At 40.8% G+C, this 24,145-nt stretch overlaps 5 protein-coding genes and 4 non-coding genes across 10 annotated transcripts; 8 read left to right on the forward strand and 1 right to left on the reverse strand.

Annotated features, from left to right (window-relative positions):
• Positions 1–375: 375 nt before the first annotated feature.
• On the forward strand, positions 376–3,209 carry rpl7a (ribosomal protein L7a). The gene is made up of 8 exons (XM_015943055.3): positions 376–465; positions 1,195–1,315; positions 1,498–1,647; positions 1,867–2,007; positions 2,252–2,331; positions 2,576–2,706; positions 2,917–2,986; positions 3,070–3,209. Exons 1-8 carry the CDS (start codon positions 463–465, stop codon positions 3,172–3,174), a joined length of 801 nt encoding a protein of 266 aa, XP_015798541.1. The 5' UTR covers positions 376–462; the 3' UTR covers positions 3,175–3,209.
• LOC129164505 (small nucleolar RNA SNORD24) lies at positions 1,357–1,429 on the forward strand. Its single transcript, XR_008564074.1, has one exon. It is a non-coding gene; the product is annotated as a small nucleolar RNA SNORD24 (small nucleolar RNA).
• On the forward strand, positions 1,722–1,791 carry LOC129164506 (small nucleolar RNA SNORD24). Its single transcript, XR_008564075.1, has one exon. It is a non-coding gene; the product is annotated as a small nucleolar RNA SNORD24 (small nucleolar RNA).
• LOC129164504 (small nucleolar RNA SNORD36) lies at positions 2,101–2,173 on the forward strand. Its single transcript, XR_008564073.1, has one exon. It is a non-coding gene; the product is annotated as a small nucleolar RNA SNORD36 (small nucleolar RNA).
• On the forward strand, positions 2,413–2,489 carry LOC129164502 (small nucleolar RNA SNORD36). Its single transcript, XR_008564071.1, has one exon. It is a non-coding gene; the product is annotated as a small nucleolar RNA SNORD36 (small nucleolar RNA).
• A 388-nt stretch (positions 3,210–3,597) lies between the features above and the next one.
• surf1 (SURF1 cytochrome c oxidase assembly factor) lies at positions 3,598–8,039 on the reverse strand. The gene is made up of 9 exons (XM_015943054.3): positions 7,878–8,039; positions 7,716–7,773; positions 7,269–7,396; positions 7,101–7,183; positions 4,592–4,783; positions 4,441–4,513; positions 4,024–4,186; positions 3,840–3,921; positions 3,598–3,767 (listed from the first exon to the last, which is right to left on the reverse strand). Exons 1-9 carry the CDS (start codon positions 7,938–7,940, stop codon positions 3,701–3,703), a joined length of 909 nt encoding a protein of 302 aa, XP_015798540.3. The 5' UTR covers positions 7,941–8,039; the 3' UTR covers positions 3,598–3,700.
• On the forward strand, positions 8,034–12,450 carry surf6 (surfeit 6). Its single transcript, XM_015943049.3, has 4 exons — positions 8,034–8,262; positions 8,826–9,020; positions 9,621–9,691; positions 11,674–12,450. Exons 1-4 carry the CDS (start codon positions 8,172–8,174, stop codon positions 12,361–12,363), a joined length of 1,047 nt encoding a protein of 348 aa, XP_015798535.3. The 5' UTR covers positions 8,034–8,171; the 3' UTR covers positions 12,364–12,450.
• A 578-nt stretch (positions 12,451–13,028) lies between these two features.
• On the forward strand, positions 13,029–18,635 carry kyat1 (kynurenine aminotransferase 1). The gene is made up of 13 exons (XM_015943047.3): positions 13,029–13,235; positions 13,318–13,376; positions 15,010–15,157; positions 15,251–15,400; positions 15,500–15,586; positions 15,660–15,782; positions 15,852–15,972; positions 16,108–16,184; positions 16,427–16,516; positions 17,821–18,007; positions 18,087–18,163; positions 18,244–18,330; positions 18,401–18,635. Exons 1-13 carry the CDS (start codon positions 13,164–13,166, stop codon positions 18,458–18,460), a joined length of 1,338 nt encoding a protein of 445 aa, XP_015798533.1. The 5' UTR covers positions 13,029–13,163; the 3' UTR covers positions 18,461–18,635.
• A 74-nt stretch (positions 18,636–18,709) lies between these two features.
• On the forward strand, positions 18,710–24,087 carry spout1 (SPOUT domain containing methyltransferase 1). 2 transcript variants are annotated; one of them, XM_054744508.2, is made up of 12 exons: positions 18,710–18,973; positions 19,044–19,083; positions 20,106–20,219; positions 20,283–20,442; positions 20,525–20,614; positions 20,691–20,740; positions 21,011–21,141; positions 21,222–21,294; positions 21,370–21,468; positions 21,585–21,687; positions 23,303–23,450; positions 23,527–24,087. In XM_054744508.2, the coding sequence occupies exons 1-12, from the start codon at positions 18,926–18,928 to the stop codon at positions 23,605–23,607; spliced, it is 1,137 nt and encodes a 378-aa protein (XP_054600483.2). In that variant the 5' UTR covers positions 18,710–18,925; the 3' UTR covers positions 23,608–24,087. The 2 variants fall into 2 exon arrangements, with proteins under 2 accessions (XP_054600483.2, XP_015798534.3); XM_015943048.3 differs by having other exon boundaries at positions 18,710–18,961.
• Positions 24,088–24,145: the final 58 nt, after the last annotated feature.

The raw sequence follows: 24,145 nt of genomic DNA on the forward strand, positions 1-24,145 counted from the left end.
GCCCCGCCCACTCTGTTAGGGGAAGTTGGAAAAAAATACACGTTTCGTAAAAAATAATGGGAATACTTTTTTTATGTGTCAAAACCTATATTAATGTCGATGGTCAAAACTTGTATTTATCAATGTAATTTTATCGTTAGCTTTGTTTAAAAATAATTTACAAAACATTTCAATAGTAAATAGTCATACAGAAAAAGACATTTTGAATAAACTTTTAAAAATAACTAAAAAATAATGCAGAATGTCAAACTGGTCGCTGATAAATTTTACGAAGGCGTTCTACAGTTCTAACAGACCCCGAGTCTGTGTATACATAACTCAAACTGTTGTCTTGTAGCAAATGAGAAGCTGAAAATCTGACCCAAGATCAGCACACTACTAATGAGCACATCGTCGCGTTGCAAGTCTCGCGGTATTTACCCTACCCATGATCCTCCGGTCTTCCTTTCTGCCTGAACCGACATGGTGGGTACATATTTCAGCCTTTTGAGAAAATATCCAAGGTGTTGAATCTGCTTTCATCCTTGCTTTGTGTTCTTATTATCACGTTGTAGAATGTTATTTTGAATTCTCCTAAAACAATGTTTCTGTTTTAAGTCGATATTTGGTCTTGATGCGGTGGTGTTCATGATAGAAATTAGATTTTAAGTGTAGCCGGTACCATCAATGCTATAGCTGCTTGTTGCAAGCTAACAGTCACGACCACGTTAGTTTCAAAGTGTTTTCTGTTATTTTGCTCCATTTTACTGATTGATTCTTACATAAAATCCCCAGTGTCACTAGTTTTACAATTCTTAGACCGGCTTATGCAATACGCGTGTTTTAACGGCGGTGTTTAGGTTCGCAGAATGGGCCTTTAGCATTGACTTCGCTTACATTTAGCATACAGTAGTTCACGTTAGCCACATTTGTAATTAATTGCATTGTCCTTTATTGTAACTTGTGTGCGTTTGAGCTCCACTCCTGTTCAATGTGATGTAAAGGAAGTCATGCAGTTTACAGTGAAACTTAAACACTGTACACTGTTTAATTATAATTATAAATTAACTAGCTTCATTAAATTAATAGATTTGTCCATTAAATATGACATTTTAGTTCATTAAGACTTTGGAGTGTTGGCCTCTAAATTGTTTATGAAACCTGAGCTTTGTTTAGTCTCTAACGTTTTTACTTTTTTTTTTTTTTTTTGGTCAGCCCAAGGGAAAGAAGGCTAAGGGGAAGAAGGTGGCTCCTGCCCCTTCAGTGGCCAAAAAACACGAGGCCAAGAAAGTCGTCAACCCCTTGTTCGAGAAGAGGCCAAAGAACTATGGCATCGGTAAGAATTATTCATGTTTTAGGACCTTTAACAGTTTGCTGTGCAGATGATGTAAACGAATATTTGCTATCTTAAGAACACTGCAGACAATCTTCCACCAAGATCGCTGATGCACAACATTAGACAAAGGCATGAAGCTGTTCATTTTGACAAACTTAAAACATTTGTCTTTCTCTTCACAGGCCAGGATATTCAGCCCAAGCGTGATCTGACGCGCTTCGTGAAATGGCCTCGTTACGTTCGCCTGCAGAGGCAGCGCTCCATCCTCTACAAGCGTTTGAAGGTTCCTCCTGCAATCAACCAGTTCACCCAGGCTCTGGACCGCCAGACTGGTGAGCTTGGAGCAGGGTTTGGTCCTATTACATTGAAATAAAAAGTGTGGGTGTTAAACCACCAAATGACACTTTGCAAGTGATGTGAAATATTTCCATCTGGTTAGTTGTGATGACAAGTTCAAAATCAAGATCGCTGATGCATTTGCTTGAAGTACTAGTAATTTTTGTTGCTTTGTGTTTGGAGTTTTAACTTTATCATGCATGTTTCCATCTCAGCCACTCAGCTGTTTAAGTTGGCTCACAAGTACCGGCCAGAGACCAAGCAGGAGAAGAAAAAGCGGCTGCTGGCCCGTGCCGAACAGAAGGCAGCTGGAAAAGGAGACACCCCTACTAAGAGGCCTCCTGTCCTCCGTGCAGGTGAGGTGTAACAAATGGTTTCAGGAAAATCGTAAAATAAACATTTTCCAAGTTTCTCGTTGGATTGTGTTTAGCCAATCCAACTTGGCCAGAGTGCAGTGATGACTTGAATTTCTTCACCTGATTCTTCCCTTGATGGTTTTTGAGCTTTTTAACCCTGAGCATTGGCCACAATATTATGTTGTTGTGGTATGACTTGTGTGTTGCCAGATCAGCTGTTAATTTCTGTTGGTGGTTGCTACAGGTGTGAACACTGTTACCTCCCTGGTGGAGAGCAAGAAGGCCCAGCTGGTGATCATCGCCCATGATGTAGATCCAATTGAGGTGAGACTAGTTTAGACGTTTTGATTCATGTTGAGCTCTTTGTATAAAATAAATAACATTTAATTTGTGAAATGTGGTCGCTGGCAATGATGTCTGAATTTCTTCACCTGAATTCTCTATGTGGATTAAAACATACGAGCTTTTTAACCCTGAGCAGAGACCGCAGATTAAATTAGCTCATCATTTGTGGTTGATGTCATTTTCAGTAAATTTTCACTAACTCTATTTGCTGTTTATCTTTTAGCTGGTTGTGTTCCTTCCTGCTCTGTGCCGTAAGATGGGCGTCCCATACTGTATTGTAAAGGGCAAGGCTAGACTGGGCAGACTGGTGCACAGGAAAACGTGCACTTCAGTAGCCTTCACACAGATTAACCCGTAAGTCTTCTGTTTTTTTATTTGTGAGTTAAATTTTTCTCCCATACATTTGAAAAATGTTAAGTTTTAATGTTTCAACTGAATACTCATTAATTTCGTTTATACTGTCGCTTGAGGGCTCAAATATATTAACTGTATTGTAAATTTGTTGTATTTTTTTGCTAATGATGTAGTGATTATTCTTGAAATAGTTTTTGGTTTCCTTCCCAGTGAGGATAAAGGTGCACTTGCTAAGCTTGTGGAAGCTATCAAGACCAACTACAATGACAGATATGAAGAGGTGAGAGTTAATCATGTTAGTATTTATATTTTACAAATTTGTCTCAAAACAAACTTTCCAAACAACCTAAACCTGTTTTTCAGATCCGTCGTCACTGGGGAGGTGGCATCCTGGGCCCCAAATCCACAGCCCGCTTCACTAAGTTGGAGAAAGCAAAGGCCAAGGAGCTGGCAACCAAGCTTGGTTAAAATGTTTGGAATAAAAAATCTATGTCCTAAAATTACTGAGTTTGTCTATCATTTAAAGTTAGTGTTGTACAAACTGTTAAGTTAAAGAATCATCTCAAATGTATAAAGGTTAGTTTGATTAAATTTACTTATTCTTATCAATTTTAGCAGAATTTCTTTGTACCGTAAAGGCAAGGTGAGAAGAAACTTTGTGGATCCTTTAGTTAAAAGGTCAGATGGTTTTCATGGGTCTGATATAATCTAACTGATCTCAACTAATCCAAGTTAAACCTGCATTAGTTCTGTACTTGTATAAATGTGTGAACAGCTGGAGCTTCACTGTAATTAAATTTCTAATGAAAGTTTTTTTACCAGCTAGCTTGGTTTACGTTTATTTGGCTCTTTATAAAACAGGTGCAACTCTTAGCCACTTATAGCTTCAAATAAAATTCCCACAACCAAAGATTTTATTTCTTGTTGGATAAATAAAAGTACTGAGCAAGCTGATATTGGTATACAGTAGGAAACATTTCTGTTGCAATCTGAATTACATTTTAATCTTTTTGATGAACTTGGCCCACCACATGTAGGACGTAGCTGCACACAGGCCATACCTGCAAAAGGAGAAGGAATATTTATAAATCTGTTTCCTGGTTTTAAAAAAGATAAAGGTTCACTGAACACACCATGTTATTATATACTGCATGTGTTCGTTCCTCAGAGTGACTCTGGTCTGTCCACCAACTGGCCCTCCAGGGATTGTGCTCTCTGCGCAATACAGAACATCTCAAATTATGAGTTTTGTAACAATGGAAATACTAGTTTTGAAGCCAGCTGAAACTTTTGTTTGGATTGTGATGGAGATCTTACCGAAGTCTGCGTCAATGAAAATCGGTGCTGCTCCTGTGACGCTGGCCATGGCCTCCAGGTCACGGTAATGCCAGCGGTTTCTGTTCACATCATTGTTTGGTACAAATGGTTTCCGACTCTCAGTCAGCCTAACGACTCCCACCACATCCACCTCATCCTCCACCTGCACGAAAGCAGCACAGCTGGCGTTAAAGGATTAAAAATGTCAAATGATGGATTAATTTTTGCTAAATTGAATTTGCATAAAACTAAAAACCAGATTAATGAAGGCTAACAGTGACACTTTCAGCCAAAAGAAGATTTAAACAGATTAGGTTTCAGACGCGTGCCTTTAAATTACAGTGAATATAGGGTAAAGATAACTAAATCAGTCAAATCTTGTCTAAAATAAATGTCTTGGAATACTAAAAAACAAACCTGCCCCTTCATCCTCGTTTCTGGTCTGACTTTCTGCTTTGGAACATATCCTCTGTTCACCAGGATTGTGGTGCTGCAGAGAAACGAGCAGCTGCAGGTTAGTTCTTAAACTATCAGCTGTGATGTTAGGAACACCGTCGTGCGTACTTACCCAAGGTCGGTGCAGTGGAACGGGGTGATGACATTAGCGCCGATCTCTCCACTCGAGGACAGACTTCCAGCCTCTCTGGCTTCCTTCTCCGGATTAACGGGCGAGCGGGGCATGACATATAGCTCCTTGGAGTGGTCGTAATGTCCACGTACTTTTACCCTTCTGTACTCCAGCTCATTCACCTCAAGAGGACTAGTGTCCAGGGAGGAAAGGGACAAGCAAATCTGTACATCAATAAGGTGAGGTCCATGAACTCTTGACAGTATTTTTCAGCAGCAACTAATGTCTGACACAAGGGTTTTCCGTCAGACCAAGGAAGGCAGCAACTTGCTCACACTGTTTCCAGTGGGGATGAGGAGCTATTGATGTCAACTGGGGCCATAGTCAAGCGGTGGAAGGGATACTTTGAGGAGCTCCTCAATCCCACTGACACGCATACCGAGGAGGAACCAGAGCTGGTAGACCTGGGGATGGACTGTCCAATCTCTGGGGCAGAAATTGCTGAGGTAGTCAAACAACTACGCAGCGGAGGAGCCCCTGGGGTGGATGAGATCGGACCTGGGTATCTCCAAGCTTTGGATGTTGTAGGACTGTCTTGGTTGACACGTCTCTGCAACACTGCGTGGTCATCAGGGGCAGTTCCTGTGGAGTGGCAGACCGGGGTGGTGGTCCCAATTTTTCAATGATAAATGACCCGCACTTGTATAGCGCTTCTAAGGACTCCAACGCGCTTTACGCTACAGTGCATCATTCATCCATTCACACACACATTCACACACTGATGGTGATGGGCTACGATGTAGCCACAGCTGCCCTGGGGCGGACTGACAGAGGCAAGGGGAACCTGGGGGTGTGTTCCAACTATAGGGGGTTTACACTCTTCAGCCTCCCGGGAAAGGTCTACTCCAGGGTGCTGGAGAGGAGGGTCCGGTTGATAGTTGAACCTCAGAGGAGGAGGAGCAATGTGGTTTTTGTCCTGTCCATGGAACTGTGGACCACCTCTTTACCCTTGCTAGGGTGATTAAGGGGTCATGGGAGTTTGCCCAACCAATCCACATGTGTTTTGTGGACTTGAAGAAGGCTTATGACCGTGTCCCCAGAGACACCCTGTGGAGGGCACTCCAGGAGTATGGGGTGGATGGTCTTTTGCTAAGGGCCATTCAGTCCCTGTACCAGAGGAGTGAGGCAGTAAGTCAAACCTGTTCCCAGTGAGGGTTGGACTCCACCAGGGCTGCCCTTTGTCACCGGTCCTGTTCATAACGTTTATGGACAGGATTTCTAGGTGCAGCCGTGGTGTGGAGTGTGTGGAGTTTGGTGGCAGGAGAATCTCCTCTCTGCTTTATGCGGATGATGTGGTCCTCCTAGTTTCATCAGGTTCTGACCTACAGCTCTTGGTGGGGAAGTTCGCAGCCAAGTGTGAAGCGGCTGGGATGAGGATCAGCACCTCCAATTCTGAGACCATGGTTCTCGAGCGGAAAAGAGCGGTTTGCCAACTCTGGGTCGGGAGAGAGGTCCTGCCTCAAGTGGAGGAGTTCAAGTATCTCGGGGTCTTGTTCACAAGTGAGGGAAGGAGGAAGCGGGAGACCGACAGGCGGATTGGGGCAGCTTCTGCAGTGATGCAGACGCTTAACCGGTCTGTTAGTAGTACTTTATTGTTGCTATTATTGTTGTTTTATCAGTTATAATCACATTTAATTTTCCATTTGATCTACTGCCCTGTCCTCGCCTATGGTCATATGATGTCTGGGTAATGACCAAAAGAACAAGATCGTGGATACAAGTGGCCAAAATTAGTTTTCTCCTCGGGGTGGCTGGGCTCAGCCTTACGGGTAGGGTGAGGAGTTCGGACATTCGGGAGAGACTCGGACTAGAGCCGCTGCTCCTCCATATTGAGAGGAGTCAGTTGAGGAGGTTTGGGCATCTAGACAGGATGCCTTCTGGACACCTCCCCGGGGAGGTTTTTCAGGCATGTCCTGCCGGTAGGAGGCCCACTGGTCGACCCAAAACATGTAGGAGAAAGTACATCTGCAAATTGGCCCAGGAATGCCTTGGGGTCCTACCGGAGGAGCTGGTGGAGGTGGCCCAGGAGAGGATGGTCTGGAACTCCCTAGTCGGGATGCTGCCCCCATGACCCGGACCCGGATAGGTGGAAGAAGACGAGACGAAACATCCCAACTGAACCACTTATATCAGTGTACTGAGTTCAGTTCAACCCAGCAGATTGCATAAAGTCACTGACTTGCTGAGTCAGAGACTTTACAGCAATCCTCATACTAAACAAGCATGTAGCGACAGTGGAGAGGAAAACTCCCTTTAGCAGGAAGAAACCTCTAGCAGAACCTGGGTCAGAATGAGCAGCCATCTGTCTGCAGACTAGGGGGTTTGAGACTTTGTTCTGAATTTGTTTAAATTGGTTTTTTTTTTTTCCACAGCTGTCCCCATGTTATATTCGACCTGCGGTAATAGCTGCTCATGATGATTCGTGTCAGAGAGACAAGAGTTTACTCACTCTGGAGGAAGAGGAATTGGCTCTGCTGTGGTCAGTCTATGGAGCTCATTGATTAATCCTAACTTCCACTCCCGTCTTTTAACCTTCATAGTAACAATATTGTTTCAGTCAATAAAATGGAAATCAAACAAATCATTTCAGAACAGAATAATGGAAGACAAGCCATACCTGCCATGTCCCGAGGCCAAAGGTGGTGACGGGGATGAGCAGCAGGAACCATTTGAGGAAAGAGTCTTCGCTTTTCACGGCCTTGGCTGCTGCAGAGCTGCACAGCCGCTGGAAGTCCAAGCACCTGCCTGGAAATAAGAAACTGCAGGTTGATTCTTCATAGATGCACTTTTCACACTTTCATGTAATACTGAAAAATAAATTGTAACAGCATTAACATATTATGTATCTTATATATTATAGGTGCTGTACTTATATATTTAAAATCTACATTAAATTTTAGATATCCTTTTGGAACAAATTCTTCAACTTTCATTTTCTTAAAAATATCCAGGTGAGTGGGTCAGTATTTATGCATGTTTAACTTCTTAAATATGAATATAAAAATACATTTACCGGTAGTTAAAAGCAGGTGATCATCGGTATTAATATAACAACTGTACCTACCGTCTGAACGTTTAATGATTCTGTCCAGGAAGAAAGTCCTCTTGATGTTTATAACATTCTGAAATCACGTGAAACGAAAATAAATTTTTTTTGCATATAATCTTTTTTAGGTGACTGTTAAGACGAATACACTGAATTTATTAGTTATAACTTATAACCAACCTGTTTCCTAGTTGTCGGGAAAAGCCTGGTGGAAAACGTGAGCAGGAATTTGAGCGAAGTCATCCTGAATAAACAAAAACCGTAAAAGGGAGACTAAATAAATTATTTACAAAACCGTCGTTTTGGCTTGCGGGGGGACTAATTCAATGTAACACCTTCCGGTGCAACGGAGACAGTCCTCTTCTCGTTTGTTTTCTTATGCACGTGTTTGCAGCCATGAGCTGATTTTTAGCTCAAAATTATTTAATTGTAAATTTAACAGATTTAGTTGCGGAAAGTAATTAGTCTGAGAACATGGACCTCGCAGCGAAAGACTCGTACATTCAGAAATATGCAAGTAAACTATTTTCTCAGCGAGAGAAGGAGCCGAAGAAGAGACCGTTTGGTAATATTGAACTGCTCTTGGCATATTTACACTTAGCTGTACACGTTTCTGTGTTAAATATCAAAGCGCGCTACATATTTGTATGGCTGATGATAGGTGGGAAAAAACATGAAATGTCTTCAAACCTCAGTTGTTAAAACACAGCTCACCGGAAGGGGGCGCTACATTATTTTCTGCGTGCTGTAGATGTTTGCTTTTTCCCACACACAACATACTGGAATTATTTATAGAGCCATATTTTGGAAAATGTTTTTATGCTAATGTTTTTCTTTCTTTTAGTAGATTATATATATATATATATATGGATGCAAAGATTAGTTAGCCTATTTTATCTGAACTTATTCTTTGCACAAGACATTTTTGTTTCTGTTAGAATTTTTTTTGCTTGCCCTCCAGATGAAAGAAAGCAGATAGACTTGATTATTTTTGGTATCATTTTTATTTTTATAAAACGTGACGGTCAGAATCTCATCTGACCTGGCTTTGCTCCATCGTGTCTTTGGAATCAGCTTGTTATACCATATCTGAGCATGGAATTGTTATCTCATGTTTCTTTTCATTAGTTCATTTCAAGAGTAAGAGTGACACCGATCCTTCAAAGAAGAAGAAGAAGAAATTAAAGAATAATTCTACAGATGCATTAGCCAAGAAACCTCCCAAACACCAACAAAAGTCTTCTCCAGGAGCTCAGAAAAGCCTTGCAGCAGCAAAATCACAAACTCAGAGCACCACTGTCACTACAACACAACCATCTAAAGGTGAGCAACACACTGCAGATTCATGAGGGTGTCGGCTTAGTTAAAGCAGCTTTCCGGAGTTTTCCTCTTTCAGAAATTACGTATGATTTGTCAGAAAATCGTAAAAGTGATCATCTTATGTACTGTGATATAATGTAAGCAATACGTCTTTTTAATTAATTAATTAATTTTTTTGTTGAGCACGCCCCCTGTCCGACAGAGCTCCGTGCAATAGGAAACTGAGCGCGACCAGAACTAACTAATAGTGTTAGAATGCCGCTTAGACACTTCAAATTTAAGGAATACCTCGGCTGATGCAGAGCTGATAAACTTTTCACGGACAAGAACGTCTCTAAAATATAAATATATGAAAATACAACATGACATGAGAATAATATTCGTAAAACAACGTGTTTCAGCTCCGTTTGTCGGCTACAGAAGCACATTTATATAACAAACGTGAAGTCGCCATCTTAAAAAAAAACAGAGGAACAGCGTTTTTGTGTGATACGCTTGTCAGCCACTAGATGGTGCCATTTGATAAGAGAAATGCTCCGGAAGGAAGCTTTAATGTGGCAGTTCCTTCACATCACTTGGTTTCATTTTATTGTATTTTTTTAGATTCATCGTTCTCCACAGTGAACGTGTTACGGAAAAGGTTGCATGAAAAGATTGAGGAGTCCAGAGGGCAGGTATGTTCCTTTATAAATCAAAACACGACTAAAACATAAATGTACTGAAATGTTGGGCTGTACTTTATTAGTGACTTCTTCATTTTTAATTAGTCTTTTTATATATATTTTTTTACATTCACATATAAAGTTTTACTTGGGAGCTATTCTTTGCAGCACATATTTAATACATAAGGATGTAAAAACAGGAAGCTATGTTGGTTCCCATTTTTGGTTTTCAGTTCAGAAAGGGCAATTCCAACATTTTTCTAGCCTGGCAAGCCAGACTAAATAAATGTATTATTTATTCTTATTATATTATTATGTATTAAGTATTCATTCTTTGCAAAGCAAGAATTTGGTCTAGTTCACTAGGCTAACATTTTTCCACTCCCATGCACATTTTTAATCTGCTCCAATAATAAAACTACAAGAGTTAGATTCTTCAAACCTGAGTTTCAAATGTAGACAAACAGTAGAACTAGCAAAACTTTTTGCTCTGCATGTTGATCTAGCCATGATCCATTGTAGCCTCAGCAGGTCTACAATTGGCCTGAACAATTTTAGGTCTGGCCAATCACAGCAATCCATGCTTGTAGAGAGATGTTGGGTGGGCTTAGTACCAGCGCTGCGACAAAGAAAAACTACAAAGATGTTGTCGACTCAGACAGAGAACAGCGCTCGCTTGAAATGGCTTTGGCGTCAACTTTGGGCTTTTCTTTGAGACATGAGCAGATAAAAGGATGTATGATGGACTTTCCCATTGACTGAATGCCGTAGCGACGGACATGTCGTATTGTTCGTTGCTCTGATTGGTCCAAGCGCTGTCCAATTGCATTCAGAGACAGTTTGAAAGACAACTGTTGATTCTACCCTATGACTGAGTTCTGTGTATTAGTCAGGCCAGATTATACATTCACATATATAGGATGGTGATGGTTGTGAACGACGTAACTCTACAAGCGGAAGAAAAATGCCCACCATCCCTTTTATGTGAGGATGCTACCTGGAGTCAGGTTGTTGCTACTGAGATTCAGCAGCTCGAGTCAGCTCCACACACTGCAGCAGAGCCATGGCAAGCCGTTGTAGCATGTAATTTCCAAACGCTTCTATATTTGAATACAATGCAGACTGGATTAACATGTTCAGTAGTAAGCTACTGGAAAGTATGTTAACACTTAATTTCTACTAGAAACAATGAAATGTTTATTAACTATAAATATCAGCGGGGAAAGAGGCAACTAGACAACACCAATTTATTACATATTGTTGATCCTTTTATAGTTTTATTTTCATATTTTTAGCAGCACACCACAGTCTCTTTTCACGTCGTCGAATAGAATCTTCAATTAATCGATGGAGGATTCGATAGAATATTCAAATACTAAAGTATTCTAAAGCTGCAGCCCAAATCATATGGTACCAGCTAAGGTCATAGTGTACCTCTTAGCCAATAGCAATGGCAGATTTAAATTCAAATGTAGTGCAGAGTTTTAACCTGAAGAGGGCGCAACACTTAGGCAGAATAATTACATTTTCACTAAGATGCACAAAAAAGCCAAATTATTGATGGCATATGTCAACAGCACGATTAGACTCATTTATATAGTTTATCAGCAGAAAAAGTAGATTTGGGGATGACTTGCTCTTTTAATGTTCAGTTACGCATTTCTTACTGGTGTCACATTTAAAATGAGCACATAATTTAAAAACAGGAAATTTTACTTTTAAAATTATTTTAACCCTTTCGTGCATAGTGGACACTCCCATGGACTTGTATTTTGTTATTAAAACCTTAGTCCAATATTTATTTCAATATTTATTGATTGATTTTTTTTATCATTAGTTTAATTTTCATTTGTATCTATAAATTATGACACTTATGGGAAAAAATCTTGACAGGTTGTCATAATTCTTGCATTCAATGGTTAAAAGTTCTTTATCAGTCCTTTTGCTCTCCATACCTACGTGAACTGAACTAAACTAAACGTGTGTTTTATCAGGTCACCCCGAGTGATTCGTTGTCAGAGGCAATCAAAGCAAAGAGAGCAAGGCGCAAGCTGGAGCGGGAGCGAAAGAAGAGGAAGAGGAAGGAGTTTTTGATGAAGAAACACACTGAACAAAATGACCCGGCACCACCAGCAGAGATTAAAAAGGAAGAACAGACCCCTGCTGTCTCAAGTAAAAGAAACAAGACTGCCATTCTCTTTAACAACATCGAGACAGTGCAAGAGGGATATGAAACCAAAATGCAGAAAAAGTTTAGGAAGAAAAATAGCGTTAAAGGTAATATGACGCCACTCACAGGAAGGAACTACAAGCAGCTGCTCAGCCGCGTGGAGGAACGCAAAGAAAAGCTGGAGAAGCTGAGAGAGAAGGATGAGCAGAAGGCCTGTGAGATGGAAAAGAAGATCAAATGGACCAACCTGCTCTACAAGGCCGAGGGCGTAAAAATCAAAGATAACGAGGACATGCTGCGGGCCTCGCTAAAGAAGAAGGAGAAGAGGCACGCACAGAGGAAGAAGCAGTGGGAGCAGCGAAGCGAACACGTCGTAGAAAAGATGCAGCAAAGGCAGGACAAGAGGAAGAAGAACATCCAGAAGCGTAAGCAAGTCAGAACAGAGAAGAAGAAAGACAGGGCGAGGAAGAAAGGCAGGGTGTTGCCCGAGGATCTGAAAAAAGTTGCTGTTTGAGTTTGAAAGTTTCTGATGATTCAAGTATTGTTCACCAGATATAATTAATTCTGTCGTAATGAATAAAATGATATTTTTGGTCCTAAATTTTTGTGTGGCGACATCGTTCTTGTACTACACATAACTTGGTGTTATATAAGAATATGTTGGGAATAATGCAAATGTTATAAAAGAAATTTTTTACTGAAATGAATCAATATTAAGATATGTTTCTTATTTAATATTTAAATATATATTTGAATGTGGCAAATTCCCTTAAATCAAGAGTATTTTTTACAAATTTGTATTCACTGTACAGCCTTTTAATTTCTTTATTCTAGTTGAGGATCTTATTTCCTGCTGTTACACCAAAAGTGTATAAATAAATGAGCTTTATTCTAAATGAGTTTATATGGGCAGATGTTTGTTTTCTTATTCACAAGATTAGTTTAAAATTACCCGTTTTAAAATGGTAATGTAAAATTAGATTATTCAAACAAATTCTAATGAATAAAGTATTTATTAGCATAAATCTTTTGCGTAAAAACAAAGCTTGAAATTGCGAGGAACCAAAGTAAACTGGAATGATTCTGTCGAGAAGTCTTTCCGTGCCTGCCGATAATTGCATGTCCTATCGCGAGACTTGTCAAACATCTGGCTCCGCCCCCATCGGAAGTAAAAATCAAAACAAGCAGTTTAAAGGGCAGTTACAGAAACTTTGCTTGTCTTGCAGCGCTTCTGCTGGTATATAAATAGAAGAACTACGTGGCGGCGATAGTTTAAACTGTGTAGTTTTAAACTAATATAATGACCGTTTATTTATGAGAATAATCAGGAATTTGGCTGTTACTTTGGCTGTTAATCGTAACAATTCACAAAGAAACCATCACAAGGTGAGTAATACTGTTCTTTTAGGACGCGAGTAAAGGTTAGATACGAATTTCTGATGCACTACAAACGATGTGTTTATTTCAGATCATCATGTCCAGACAACTTCACGCCAACAGAACGGTTGGAGTTGATAAGAATGTTTGGTAAGAGCCTGTTTGCAGTAGGACTGAGATTTCCAGTTGATATTATTTACAAATGCTGATCGCATTAACGAACGTATTTACAAAACCTTAACCACTGCTGTGATCAGAAGAGTCTAACACAAAAGTCATCATTTCAAATGAACTAAGTTTATTGCACTAAAAGTACTCCTTTGTCTTTTTTAATTTAATCTTTTGTTTATTTTTCACTAACCAAAAAAATGCTGACTTTTGAATGTCATTAAAACATGAAACCACTGACTTAAACCCTCAAATTAAGTTTGTGATCATAAGTCAAAAAACCTTCTGATTGGTGGATCTGTGGGGTGGACCGCTGTTGGAACAAAGTCCTTAAAATACATAAACTAGATTAGGGTGGGTGGTTAATTGTTCACTTGTGAAATATTTGCCATTGTTGTAACACAACAAAAGAAAATCATTGGATGAAATGTAGTTGTAGACGGTAGCTTTATTTTTGGTTTTGAACTGTTGATTGAACCTATTTAAAGTTAGATTTCAAGAAATGTTTAAAATTTAAAAGGATATGTAATGGTAAGTGACCTGTATTTGTGTAGCGCCTTCTTAGGGTTCTACAACTCCCCAAGGTGCTTCACAACACAATCAGTCATTCACCCATTCCCACATTAGTAATGATGAGCTACGATGTAGCCACAGCTGCCCTGGGGCGCACTGACAGAGGCAAGGCCTGCCGAACACGGGCGCCTCCGGTCCCTCCAACCACCACCATTAGTAGTTTTTGGGGAAGATAGGGTTAATGAACAAATGAAATAAACCTTAAATGAGTTAATTCTGGCTTTAGTTTAGGTTTTGTTTGTAAAATCCTTCTGGTTTAACTCAGATGGTTTATTTGACAGTTGCAGAATATTTCACTTCTTTATTTCACTTTTGGGTCATAGCTCATCAGTAATTGTTCTGACCCGGCTCTTGGGATTGCAACGTGAGGAGGGGATCTGGACACTTGGTGTGAGTTAAAGAGTATTTTAGTTAAAATCCAGCTTCACCAAATGCCACACAGGCAGGAGCTATCAAGGTGATCTCCCTGAATCTGCGCCAAGCAGGCTTTTATCCTGCACCCACAGGTGCAGCCAGTGCAGTCAAGGACTTTACACAGCCAGGCCAGTTGAATAGAGGGGCGTAACAGTAATGATAATAACAACAAATAATTTAATCTGACCCAACGGTATGTATCATTCAGTCAACTCTGTCTCATGTCACATCGTCAGTAACCAGGTAAACCAGGGTGACCCTGGAAGTAGATCTATTAAAGTCTATTCTGGCTTCTCTCTAATGCTAGTTGAGGTTTCCAAACTGTAAAACATTCATCTCTTTCTAATTGTGATGGAATCAATGCTTAGCTGGTTTAATTTTAAAGGTTAACTAATTACATTCAAGTACTGAAGGTTCAGGTCAAGGGGAATACACGTAAACATGACACCGTTTAATTAACTAAGCATCTTTTTTGACCACAACTGCTTTCCTCATTAAAGCTTTCATAAATCTGTTCACTGTGTTAGTCCTGCACTACCTTTATTATCAAAACTAATTAATGAATAATCAGCATTCAAGTATAAAGCATGTGTAAAAATACACAGTCTGACCTGCTTTGTGCCAACAGGGTTGAGTTCACCCAGCTAGCTGCAGACTACAAAGCAGTGAATCTGGGCCAGGGCTTTCCTGACTTCTCGCCTCCACAGTTCATTCAGGATGCTTTTTGTGCGGCTCTTAATGGGGGACCCTCCATGCACCAGTACACTCGAGCCTTTGTAAGTGGAAAGCCAGTTATTTTATAAATCCTTGTTTCTGGGATGTTTCAGTTCTTTTAATTGCTTAAGTCTCTCTTTGTCCCCCTCCCCCAGGGTCATCCTCGTCTGGTAAAAAGTCTAGCCCGATTCTTCAGCAGGACTGTGGGCCATGAGATCGACCCCCTTGATGATATTTTGGTGACTGTTGGAGCTTATCAGGCTCTGTTCTGTGCTTTTCAGGCTCTGATTGATGATGGAGACGAGGTACAGAATCCATCTGTGACATCAGTTTTAATAAAGGAAGTGAGATTAAAGGTAGATTTTCAGGAAGCGTGTGACTTTTATAATAATTCATCTTCCCAGGTCATTATAATTGAGCCATTCTTTGACTGCTACCAGCCGATGGCGCTGATGGCTGGAGGGAACGCCGTCTATGTTCCTCTGAGACCTGTGAGTTCCTTAACCAAAACCGTTTAGACCGGCTCACGGTTGAGATTTATCAAACTTTTCTTGTTGTTGGCAGAAAAAGGGCAGCGCCGTCTTGTCCAGTGGTGACTGGGTTCTGTCTGCCGAGGAACTGACCAGTAAAATCACTCCCCGCACAAAAGCCATCGTCATTAACACTCCCAACAACCCTTTAGGCAAGGTGAGGTTTATGGTGCATTCAAAATAAAACTTTTAAGTCAGTGCTTGGACACAAACGTGTCGGTTTCAGGTTTACCAGTTGGAGGAACTCCAGATGATCGCTGATCTTTGTGTTAAACACGACCTGCTGTGCTTCAGTGACGAGGTGTACGAGTGGCTCACCTACGATGGAGCCAAACACGTGAAGATCGGTGAGGCATCAGAGCAGCAGAACGTCACCCGCTAGACCTGCAGTGGTATTCATAAAGTGTGTGTGCGTGTGTGTGTGTTCATGTGTGTGTGTGTGTGTGTGTGTGTGTGTGTGTGTGTGTGTGTGTGTGTGACAGCCAGCCTTCCTGGGATGTGGGAGCGCACAGTGACAATCGGCAGTGCTGGGAAAACCTTTAGTGCTACTGGTTGGAAGGTAAAACACAAATGGGCGTATTTTGTCGATTTGAGAGCGTTAATTATTGTCAGGCTTAAATCTTGTGCTGCTTTCTCTTAAAACACTGTTCTCACTCAAAAAGTCTCTTTTGAGTCCAAATATGTCTTCCTTGCTCTCTGTTGACAAAATACACTCTTGATTAAAGGCAGGATGTTAATCCCATATTCTTATTGCATTAATTAGCTGTTGTTTATAGTCATGCTTATTGTTGTTATTTACAGGTTGGCTGGGCCATCAGTTCTGGAAATATCATCAAACACTTGAAAGTTGTCCATCAGAACTCCGTTTATCACTGTGCAACAGCCGCCCAGGTAAAAAGTAGCTCTCCATTGCTTCTGTATTTGACTTTCATTCACTTAAAGCTCCATTGTGACTATTTAGGGTTTAGTGCCTCACTGCATGAAACGTGTCGGCTAACACACCCTCTGAACTTCAAATGAATGTAGTAAAACAATCCGATGCACACATCACCCAGAAAACTTTAGCATTGATTTATGATTCTGTCGTAGTTTCTGATAGTTCCAATATTAAAGTCCGGTTCCTCAGAAATACAAAAAAATCAGTGTTGCTTACAATTCCCTACATAGATAAGGAGTGATGTTTCTTATTAAACTATTTTTGTTTGAGAAGGTAAATCCTGATAAATGTAAGCAGGGAACAGCAGAGAACTTCTTGACTAGTAGAAGCTAACCGTTAGCATTAGCAACTCCACCACACAGCAGAGCTCCTTCAGGCTCGTGTTATTTGTGGAAATAAAACATCAACATTTTAAAGCAAACAGAATCAGTGATAGAGATGTGTTGCTGTTAGCTAAGCAGAGACGAGATGTTCAAATATCAGGAAATAAAACTCCAAATCCTGTCGTCCGTTGCTACGTCTCCTCCAGCTGACTTCTGTTTTCTCTGTCAGGCGCACCGGAGCTTTTTTTCACCAGAGAATGTATTACAAGGCATTCATTCCTACTAGAGACCACTGCACATGTGTTAAAAATCTGAGTAAAATTTACCTTAATTTGCAAAACTCTCCTTTTGCATATTTTTGTGCTGCCATGTGGGCCAGTCCTGCCTCCATAAACACTCTAAACATTATCACCATCCATCCATCTAATTTTGGTCAGTGTTTGGTTGTAGGAATTATGTATTTAAAACAAGCCGTTTCAAAAAGTCCCCATTTGTGATGTCATAAATGGGGCAATTAGAACAGAACACCCTCTTGTGCAAAAAACAGCTGCTGCTGGAGAAGCAGCGGCTCTACTTTGAGCCCCTCCTAAACATTGGAGCTTCTCAGCTTATAGCAGTTTGAGTGGAGAATGGGTGGGCATGACTTATTCTGGAAGGTACTGAAACGGTCAAGAATAAAACTGCTGAAATTACTATATGTGAGAGGGATTTAGTGCAAAGAACTTTGTCAACATGTTTTGTATCATCCATTGAACTATTGTAATTTATGAAAACATTTCACATTATGTCCCTTTTAATAATAGTTGTGCTCTGTTTTCTAATTAAAGTGTTTTTAATTAGATTTAAATGAGAGTAGAACATTTGTTTGTCTGAATAAAGTTCTTAGAGCCAAGTGAGACACTCGAGCCCACTACTTCTGTCTTGCTGCTCCTCAGGAGGCTGTCGCCTGCGGCTTTGAGACAGAGTTTGAGCTGTTTGGGACTCCAGAGAGCTACTTCCACCAGCTGCCTGCGATGCTGCACCACAAGAGGCAGAAACTGGCCTCATGCCTGCAGAGTGTTGGCCTGCAGCCCATCATGCCTGAGGGAGGATATTTTATGATCACAGACATCTCCTCTGTCAGTAAGTGACAAACATAAATCTGAAATGAATGCATTCAAAATCAGTTTTCATTGAGTCACTATTGTTTTGTTTTTAACAGAGTGTGATCTCAATGATGAGAGCACCAAATATGAGTCTTATGACTTTAGATTTGTCAAATGGCTGACTAAAGAGAAGGTAAAGTTTAATTAAGTGAAAGTTTACGATTTTCTTGTTTGTTTGTTTTTTAACAGTTGTAACCATTTTATTTCCTTCAGGGTTTAGCGACAATCCCGGTCTCTGCTTTCTTCAGCCCAGAACACAGCAAGGAGTTTGACAAATACATCCGCTTCTGCTTTGTTAAGGTAAAAAGAAATGAGCTCTTTTGCTGATTAAAGTCTTAGTAAGTACATGCCTCTCTTTTTATACTAACAGGAAAACGCCACTCTGGATGCAGCAGAGAACATTTTGAAGAAGTGGAACCAAAGAGAGTAAAACTTTCCGTCCATTTTGATTTTATAAATCTGTTGAAATTTGTTTGCCTCCTCAGGAAAAGTATATATGTATTCAATATGTTTGTTCCACAAATTTTACAAAAAACTTAAATGAAGTAATATTTGTCTGAGCTCAAAAAATGCTTAAAGTTCAATAAAATGTTTATAAACTCTTCGGTTTTTGTCTCATCTGGATCACATTCATTGCTGAATGGTTTCCTGTCTGTCAGTAAACTTGTTTATAAATAGGACGTTCATATGTATTAGTATCCATTAATACAGTGTTTGCATGAAAGAATCTAAGCATGTTTTATCTTGTTTTCCCATGCTAAGATTTCTCCTAAAATAAAAACCCAAAGCCCTTTTACGTCTTCATTCATTCATTCCGCTAGTTTATGTTTTATTTTGAAAAGCTAACGTTGACCCGGATACGGAAGTAGCTAAACCCCGTGCGTTTGTGTGGAAAATGCCAGCTGACGGTGCAGCAAAAGAGCCAAAACCTGTAATTTCTCATGTAATTAGTGTTTTTAAATGATATTTTATGTTAATTCATGCGTGTTTTAATGGGATTATTGTTTTTTTAGGCTGAAGAAAAGGTTCTTTGGAAAAAAAGAAAAGCAGAATGTGAGTCGAAGCTAACCATGCTAACAATGTCAATGCTGGTTTTAAATAAACAGCATGTTTTTTGTTTTAAATTAACTTCTGGAAATGTAAATGTAATAGCAAAAGTAAAAAGTGTTAGCAATTGAATTGTATATTGTAACAACACATGAGGTTTAGGCTGTCAGATTTAGCTCCTGTCAAAATTGATCAAACGTTTTGTAAATGGATTCTCCACCACAAGACCTTTTTTAAAGAGTACTAAAATATCTCTTTCTTGAATTTTTACACGCCAATTTTAAGGCTTCATAAACTAAAGTTTACAGGTGTAGTGGATCAGGCTAGGTCAGGTGCTAATACCTGCACATTTCTCTGCACCAACACACGCGCTTTAAACCAGTGAGTGAGTGACAGGCTCCCGACATGAGTAAATCATGGAATAAGGTGTATTAGAGCAGTAAAACAGCTAAAACCTGCAGGACAGCGTCACTCTAGGACTATAGCCCTGTTACAGTAGTCTTTACTGGTTGAAGGTGGCCCAAATGCAAGTTCTAACCAATAAAGTTGTAACTTTCATAAATAAAATGAAGTGTTTTCAAGCCACAAACTGTGTTTTTAAAGTTTTTAGTGTAGAATATGTGAGTTCAGCTCCTACCATGTTCTGGTTTTTGATGATCAGTGATTGGGGGAAAAAAAACCTAAGTACTACCAAATCAAAGCTAACATCAGCCTCATGTTTTCTATATTCAGATCTAATCAAACTAGCAGAACTATCGGAATGTATTCTGATGTGCTTCACAAGTTTATTTGCAGAAAGTGACTAAATAAATAATTGAATCCTTGAAAACGACAAACACGTAAAACACTTTAGCAGATCTGCTTATTGTACCCCCTGGAGTGCAACCTAGACCTGGATTTACATTTAACTAAGCTTGGTCCCACACAGTTATTACTAAACAAACACGATAATAAAAGATAGTAACTCAATTTATTGAAAATATATTTGTTTTAATTTCCTTATGCCAATGGTCATTCTGTTATGACAGTGAAGGAGACGCAGAAGCAGTGGAAAAAGGAAAAACTCATCAAACGATTAGAAAAACGGAAACAGCGAGAGGCCGCAGAGAAAGCAAAGAATGAAGAAGTCCAGAACAAAGCCGGTAACCATCTATTTTTATGATTTCTATATCGTAAGTGGCTTAGCTAACTTTTGTTTTTTAAAGGTCGGTCTTACACAGTGAGTATAGCTCTGCCCGGCTCTGTCCTGGACAACGCTCAGTCCCCGGAGCTCCGTACTTACCTGGCGGGGCAGATTGCTCGGGCTTGTGTTGTGTTCTGTGTTGATGAGATCATCGTGTTTGATGAGCAAGGGGAAGATGTCCGGTAAGTTGTTTTAATGATGCAACTTGATGTTAAACTCCCCTCAGACCATCAGAGTACCAAGTCATCTTGCTTGTTGTTTCAGGAGTGTTGAAGGAGAATTTAGTGGTGTTGGGAAGAAGGGCCACGCTTGTATTCAGCTTGCTAGAATACTTCAGTACATGGAGTGTCCTCAGTAAGTCACAGATTACTATTATGTGTGTCAGTAAAGTGTTTTTCACATGAAAATAACAGCTTTTCTTCTCTTCGAGGTATCTGCGCAAATGGTTTTTCCCAGTGCATAAAGACTTGCAGTATGCAGGTAATTTAAACATCTATTACATATAAATGTATATGCATTTGCTGTTACATCTTAAAACTATCAAAACTGAATGCATAAGTACAGTTTGGAGAAAACAGAGGGAAGATGAGCCACACACACACACACACACACAAGCCCCACCTCCAGAATACAGGAACACTGCTTGTTCCCAAGGGTTCCGTTTTACCTTAGCGCCTTTTTTCTGCAGTATGTGAGTATCATGTTACTCTTACATACATCAGGACTAAAGGAGACATATTTCATGTCCAGGTTTGCTCAACCCTCTGGACAGCCCCCACCACATGAGGATAGATGAAGAGTCCGACTACAGAGAAGGACGAGTCCTGGACAAACCGCCCAAACCTGGAAAAGGATCCGTAGTTGGCTGTGGAATGAGGAAGGTGAAGATTACTCCACTTAAGGAACCTCTACTGTTTGATTCCTGTATTTGTAAAAGTTGAAAGTTCATCTGCTTCTTCAGGACGTTCGGATTGATAAACAGTTGCAGCCTGGCCTACGAGTCACAGTGAAGCTCGATAAGACCTGGAACCAAGGTAGGTTCTCCCTCTCTTGGTGGTTTTACTGAGGAGTTAAGTGTGTGTATAAATGTCAACCCTGAATTCCCGCAGCAAGCAGACTGCACAAAGGTGTTGTTGTGGCTCCTCACGTGCCGAGAACCGAAGGTGGTCTATACTGGGGCTACACCGTCCGCCTGGCGTCCTGTCTCAGTAGGTGTCCTGTTCTCTGTCCAGAGTCTCCACCCCTCAATCTACTTTTTGTTCAAGATCAAGTTGTTTTTTTTCTCCCTTTTAACTGATGCTTCCTGTTATTTTTATAAATGCAGGTTCAGTTTTCACAGAAAGTCCGTATAAAGAAGGATATGATCTGACTGTTGGTACGTCAGAGAGGGGCACCAGCGTGGACCAAGCTACGCTGTCACCGTTCAAGTAGGTTCAGAGCTGATCTAGTCATTTAGCTGTCCTGTTAATACGTTGGGGTAAAGAGCACCTCCCAATCTGTGAATACTAAACTGGCCAGTTGTGGTGAAGAGGGAGCTAATGGCGCTTACACAGTAGGGTCAGTGTGGTCGGGTACAGGACTGGAATGTCTTCACACCTAGGTCAGATATGTGCTTTCCGTTCGGAGGGGACTCCCCCCCCCCCCCCCGACCTCCTCCTGGAAGTCCCCACTGAGACCGAGGTGACATTACAGACTGATTAGCAGTCAGCCAGCGGGGGGTTCCCATATACACGATTCATTTTTATGCTGGATGCTGTTGAGTAAACATCTCTATGGCATGGAGCTCCTGCCCTGTGGGAGAGGGAAAAGAGCCATGTGTGTGCATCCTCTGAGCAGCCAACATCTCTGCTCAGAGCTCTCGCCACAGCTGCTCAATGGGAAGAGAGAGCAGTGAGCCGAGCGTGCATGTGTGTGTGAGTGTGTGTGAGGACACGCATGGCAGTGAGAGAAAAGGGAGTAAAATTAATAAAATAATCTGGTTCAGAGCCTCCAAAAGCAACACAGCTCACCCCCACCATTGTTTATCTTAATAAGGACACCACGGACTTTACCGCGCATCTTAAACGCCGCCCATGTGCACGAGGATTTCCGAGTTCCTGAGAACTCTTTTGGAACTACATGTGAACACTACGCTGCACGTATGAGACCAAACTGATAATATCCTCCGATTGTACTGACCCTAATGTGTAGCACCTAAAGCTCTGTGTGTGTGTCTGTGCGCGTGCGTGCGCTCTGTCTTCTCGATCCCCAGTGAGTCGTGGTGGATGGCTGCTTATACTGAGCCAGGATCCTCTGGAGGTTTCTTCCTGTTAAAAGGGAGTTTTCCTCTCCACTGTCGCTACATGCTTGTTTAGTATGAGGATTGCTGTAAAGACTCTTGACACTAGTCAGTGACTCGATGCAACCTGCTGGGTTTCTTACGTAGGAAACTTTTTACTGATTACTGATGGCTTAATGAACTAAACTAATGGGATGTTTACTTTAAAGCAAATCTAAAACTGAATTGAAAGCAAAGGTCTCACTTTACTTGGCTATCTTCATCCCGTCCCTAATAAAGGCTTTGGGTAATGCCTGAAAGAGCCAGCTCAAGAATGCATGCTGGAGAAACGAGTTCCCCCGTCAGGCGTCTGGGCTAGACGCAGGGCTCAGATATTTGGTGAGAATGCTCCCTGGACGCCTCCCAGGGAAGGTGCTGCAGGCATGTCCTGCTGGCAGGAAGTCTCCAGTCTGACCCAGGACACAGTTTGAGCTAAACACGTTTCTGCTTTATTGGCAAACCTGATCATATGAAAACATGGCACACACAGTAATTCTAAGCTGCTCTTTTCTCATGTGCAGTTGTTTAAATGATCCGACATGCAGGATCACAGTCAGTTTTCACAATGTGCAATAATTCTGGTCTCCGTATGTGTTTACTTTCTCCTGTAAGGAAAAAATAACTCGTTTTTTTACCTTTGCCCGTTTCACTTCCCTCGTCCAGAGCCAAGACTGAATGCCTCTGCTAGAGAACAAACCAAGCTTCCTCTCATTCTTACCTTTTAGGCATCTCTTGGTGGTTTTTGGTGGTCTTCGGGGTTTGGAAGCCAGCGTGGATTCTGACCCGAACCTGGATGCAACTGATCCTAGTCTTTTATTTGACCTGTACCTAAACACGTGTCCGGGTCAGGGCAGCAGGACCATTCGAACAGAGGTAAACCGGCACCGTTTCCTCTAGAATCCTGTCAGTCATTCTTAGCATCCGTTTAACTCCTCTTTACCGTCAACAGGAAGCGATCCTTATTTCTATGGCCACGCTGAGACCAAAGATCACAGCAACCTTTCCAGATGTGTCCAGTGGTTCATGCTAACACTCCTAACTGGTGTTTCAGTGAAAATGCTGCATATTTTTGTATTCTGTAATAATTATGGAGCGTTTTAAATGTACACATGTAAATACAGATCTACATCCTCTGCTCTTTTTCACACATAATTACTTTGAGTAAATGGAAGAAAGAAGGCACACAAAAGGTTTTTGAAATGAAACATTTTATGAGCAAACAGTTCAGACATGTCTGCAGTGGTGGAGCGGTTCATCTGGAGCTGGAATATATTTCTAGTCGGAGATTATAAAAGTTACAGATTAAAGTGTAATCCCATTCCAGCGGCTGAGCATGCATCTACCCTTTAAATTATTGTCTCGTCTTCTCAGACCCCATCTGCATGTCCCGTGGGCCTCGCTGGAATTAGGTGCAGCAAACACAAGGAAGATTGTTATTGAAGTGTTTGTTTTAGATCATATTGTTCAGGTTGTTTATTTTTCAGAATAAAATCCAATCTTGTGAAATGTTCTTGCTCTCATCTGCATTCATCTTACAGGTTTAATTCTGATGATGTAGTATGAAACTT

The sequence above is a fragment of the Nothobranchius furzeri genome, chromosome 6, assembly GCF_043380555.1.
Source record: "Nothobranchius furzeri strain GRZ-AD chromosome 6, NfurGRZ-RIMD1, whole genome shotgun sequence".
Classification (NCBI taxonomy): Eukaryota; Metazoa; Chordata; class Actinopteri; order Cyprinodontiformes; family Nothobranchiidae; genus Nothobranchius; species Nothobranchius furzeri.

Coding starts and splice junctions, on each gene's coding strand:
- surf6 (XM_015943049.3), top strand. CDS start 8,172: ATGGACCTCGCAGCGAAAGACTCGTACATTCAGAAATATGCAAGTAAA. Junction 9,021..9,620: donor TACAACACAACCATCTAAAG/GTGAGCAACACA, acceptor GTATTTTTTTAG/ATTCATCGTTCTCCACAGTG. Junction 9,692..11,673: donor TTGAGGAGTCCAGAGGGCAG/GTATGTTCCTTT, acceptor GTGTTTTATCAG/GTCACCCCGAGTGATTCGTT.
- spout1 (XM_054744508.2), top strand. CDS start 18,926: ATGCCAGCTGACGGTGCAGCAAAAGAGCCAAAACCTGTAATTTCTCAT. Junction 18,974..19,043: donor CAAAACCTGTAATTTCTCAT/GTAATTAGTGTT, acceptor TTGTTTTTTTAG/GCTGAAGAAAAGGTTCTTTG. Junction 21,295..21,369: donor CGATAAGACCTGGAACCAAG/GTAGGTTCTCCC, acceptor GAATTCCCGCAG/CAAGCAGACTGCACAAAGGT.
- kyat1 (XM_015943047.3), top strand. CDS start 13,164: ATGAGAATAATCAGGAATTTGGCTGTTACTTTGGCTGTTAATCGTAAC. Junction 15,401..15,499: donor TGATTGATGATGGAGACGAG/GTACAGAATCCA, acceptor TCATCTTCCCAG/GTCATTATAATTGAGCCATT. Junction 16,517..17,820: donor ACTGTGCAACAGCCGCCCAG/GTAAAAAGTAGC, acceptor GCTGCTCCTCAG/GAGGCTGTCGCCTGCGGCTT.
- surf1 (XM_015943054.3), bottom strand. CDS start 7,940: ATGACTTCGCTCAAATTCCTGCTCACGTTTTCCACCAGGCTTTTCCCG. Junction 4,784..7,100: donor CCAATTCCTCTTCCTCCAGA/GTGAGTAAACTC, acceptor CCTGGACACTAG/TCCTCTTGAGGTGAATGAGC. Junction 3,922..4,023: donor TTTCATTGACGCAGACTTCG/GTAAGATCTCCA, acceptor TGTATTGCGCAG/AGAGCACAATCCCTGGAGGG.
- rpl7a (XM_015943055.3), top strand. Junction 2,008..2,251: donor GCCTCCTGTCCTCCGTGCAG/GTGAGGTGTAAC, acceptor TGGTTGCTACAG/GTGTGAACACTGTTACCTCC. Junction 2,987..3,069: donor ACAATGACAGATATGAAGAG/GTGAGAGTTAAT, acceptor CCTGTTTTTCAG/ATCCGTCGTCACTGGGGAGG.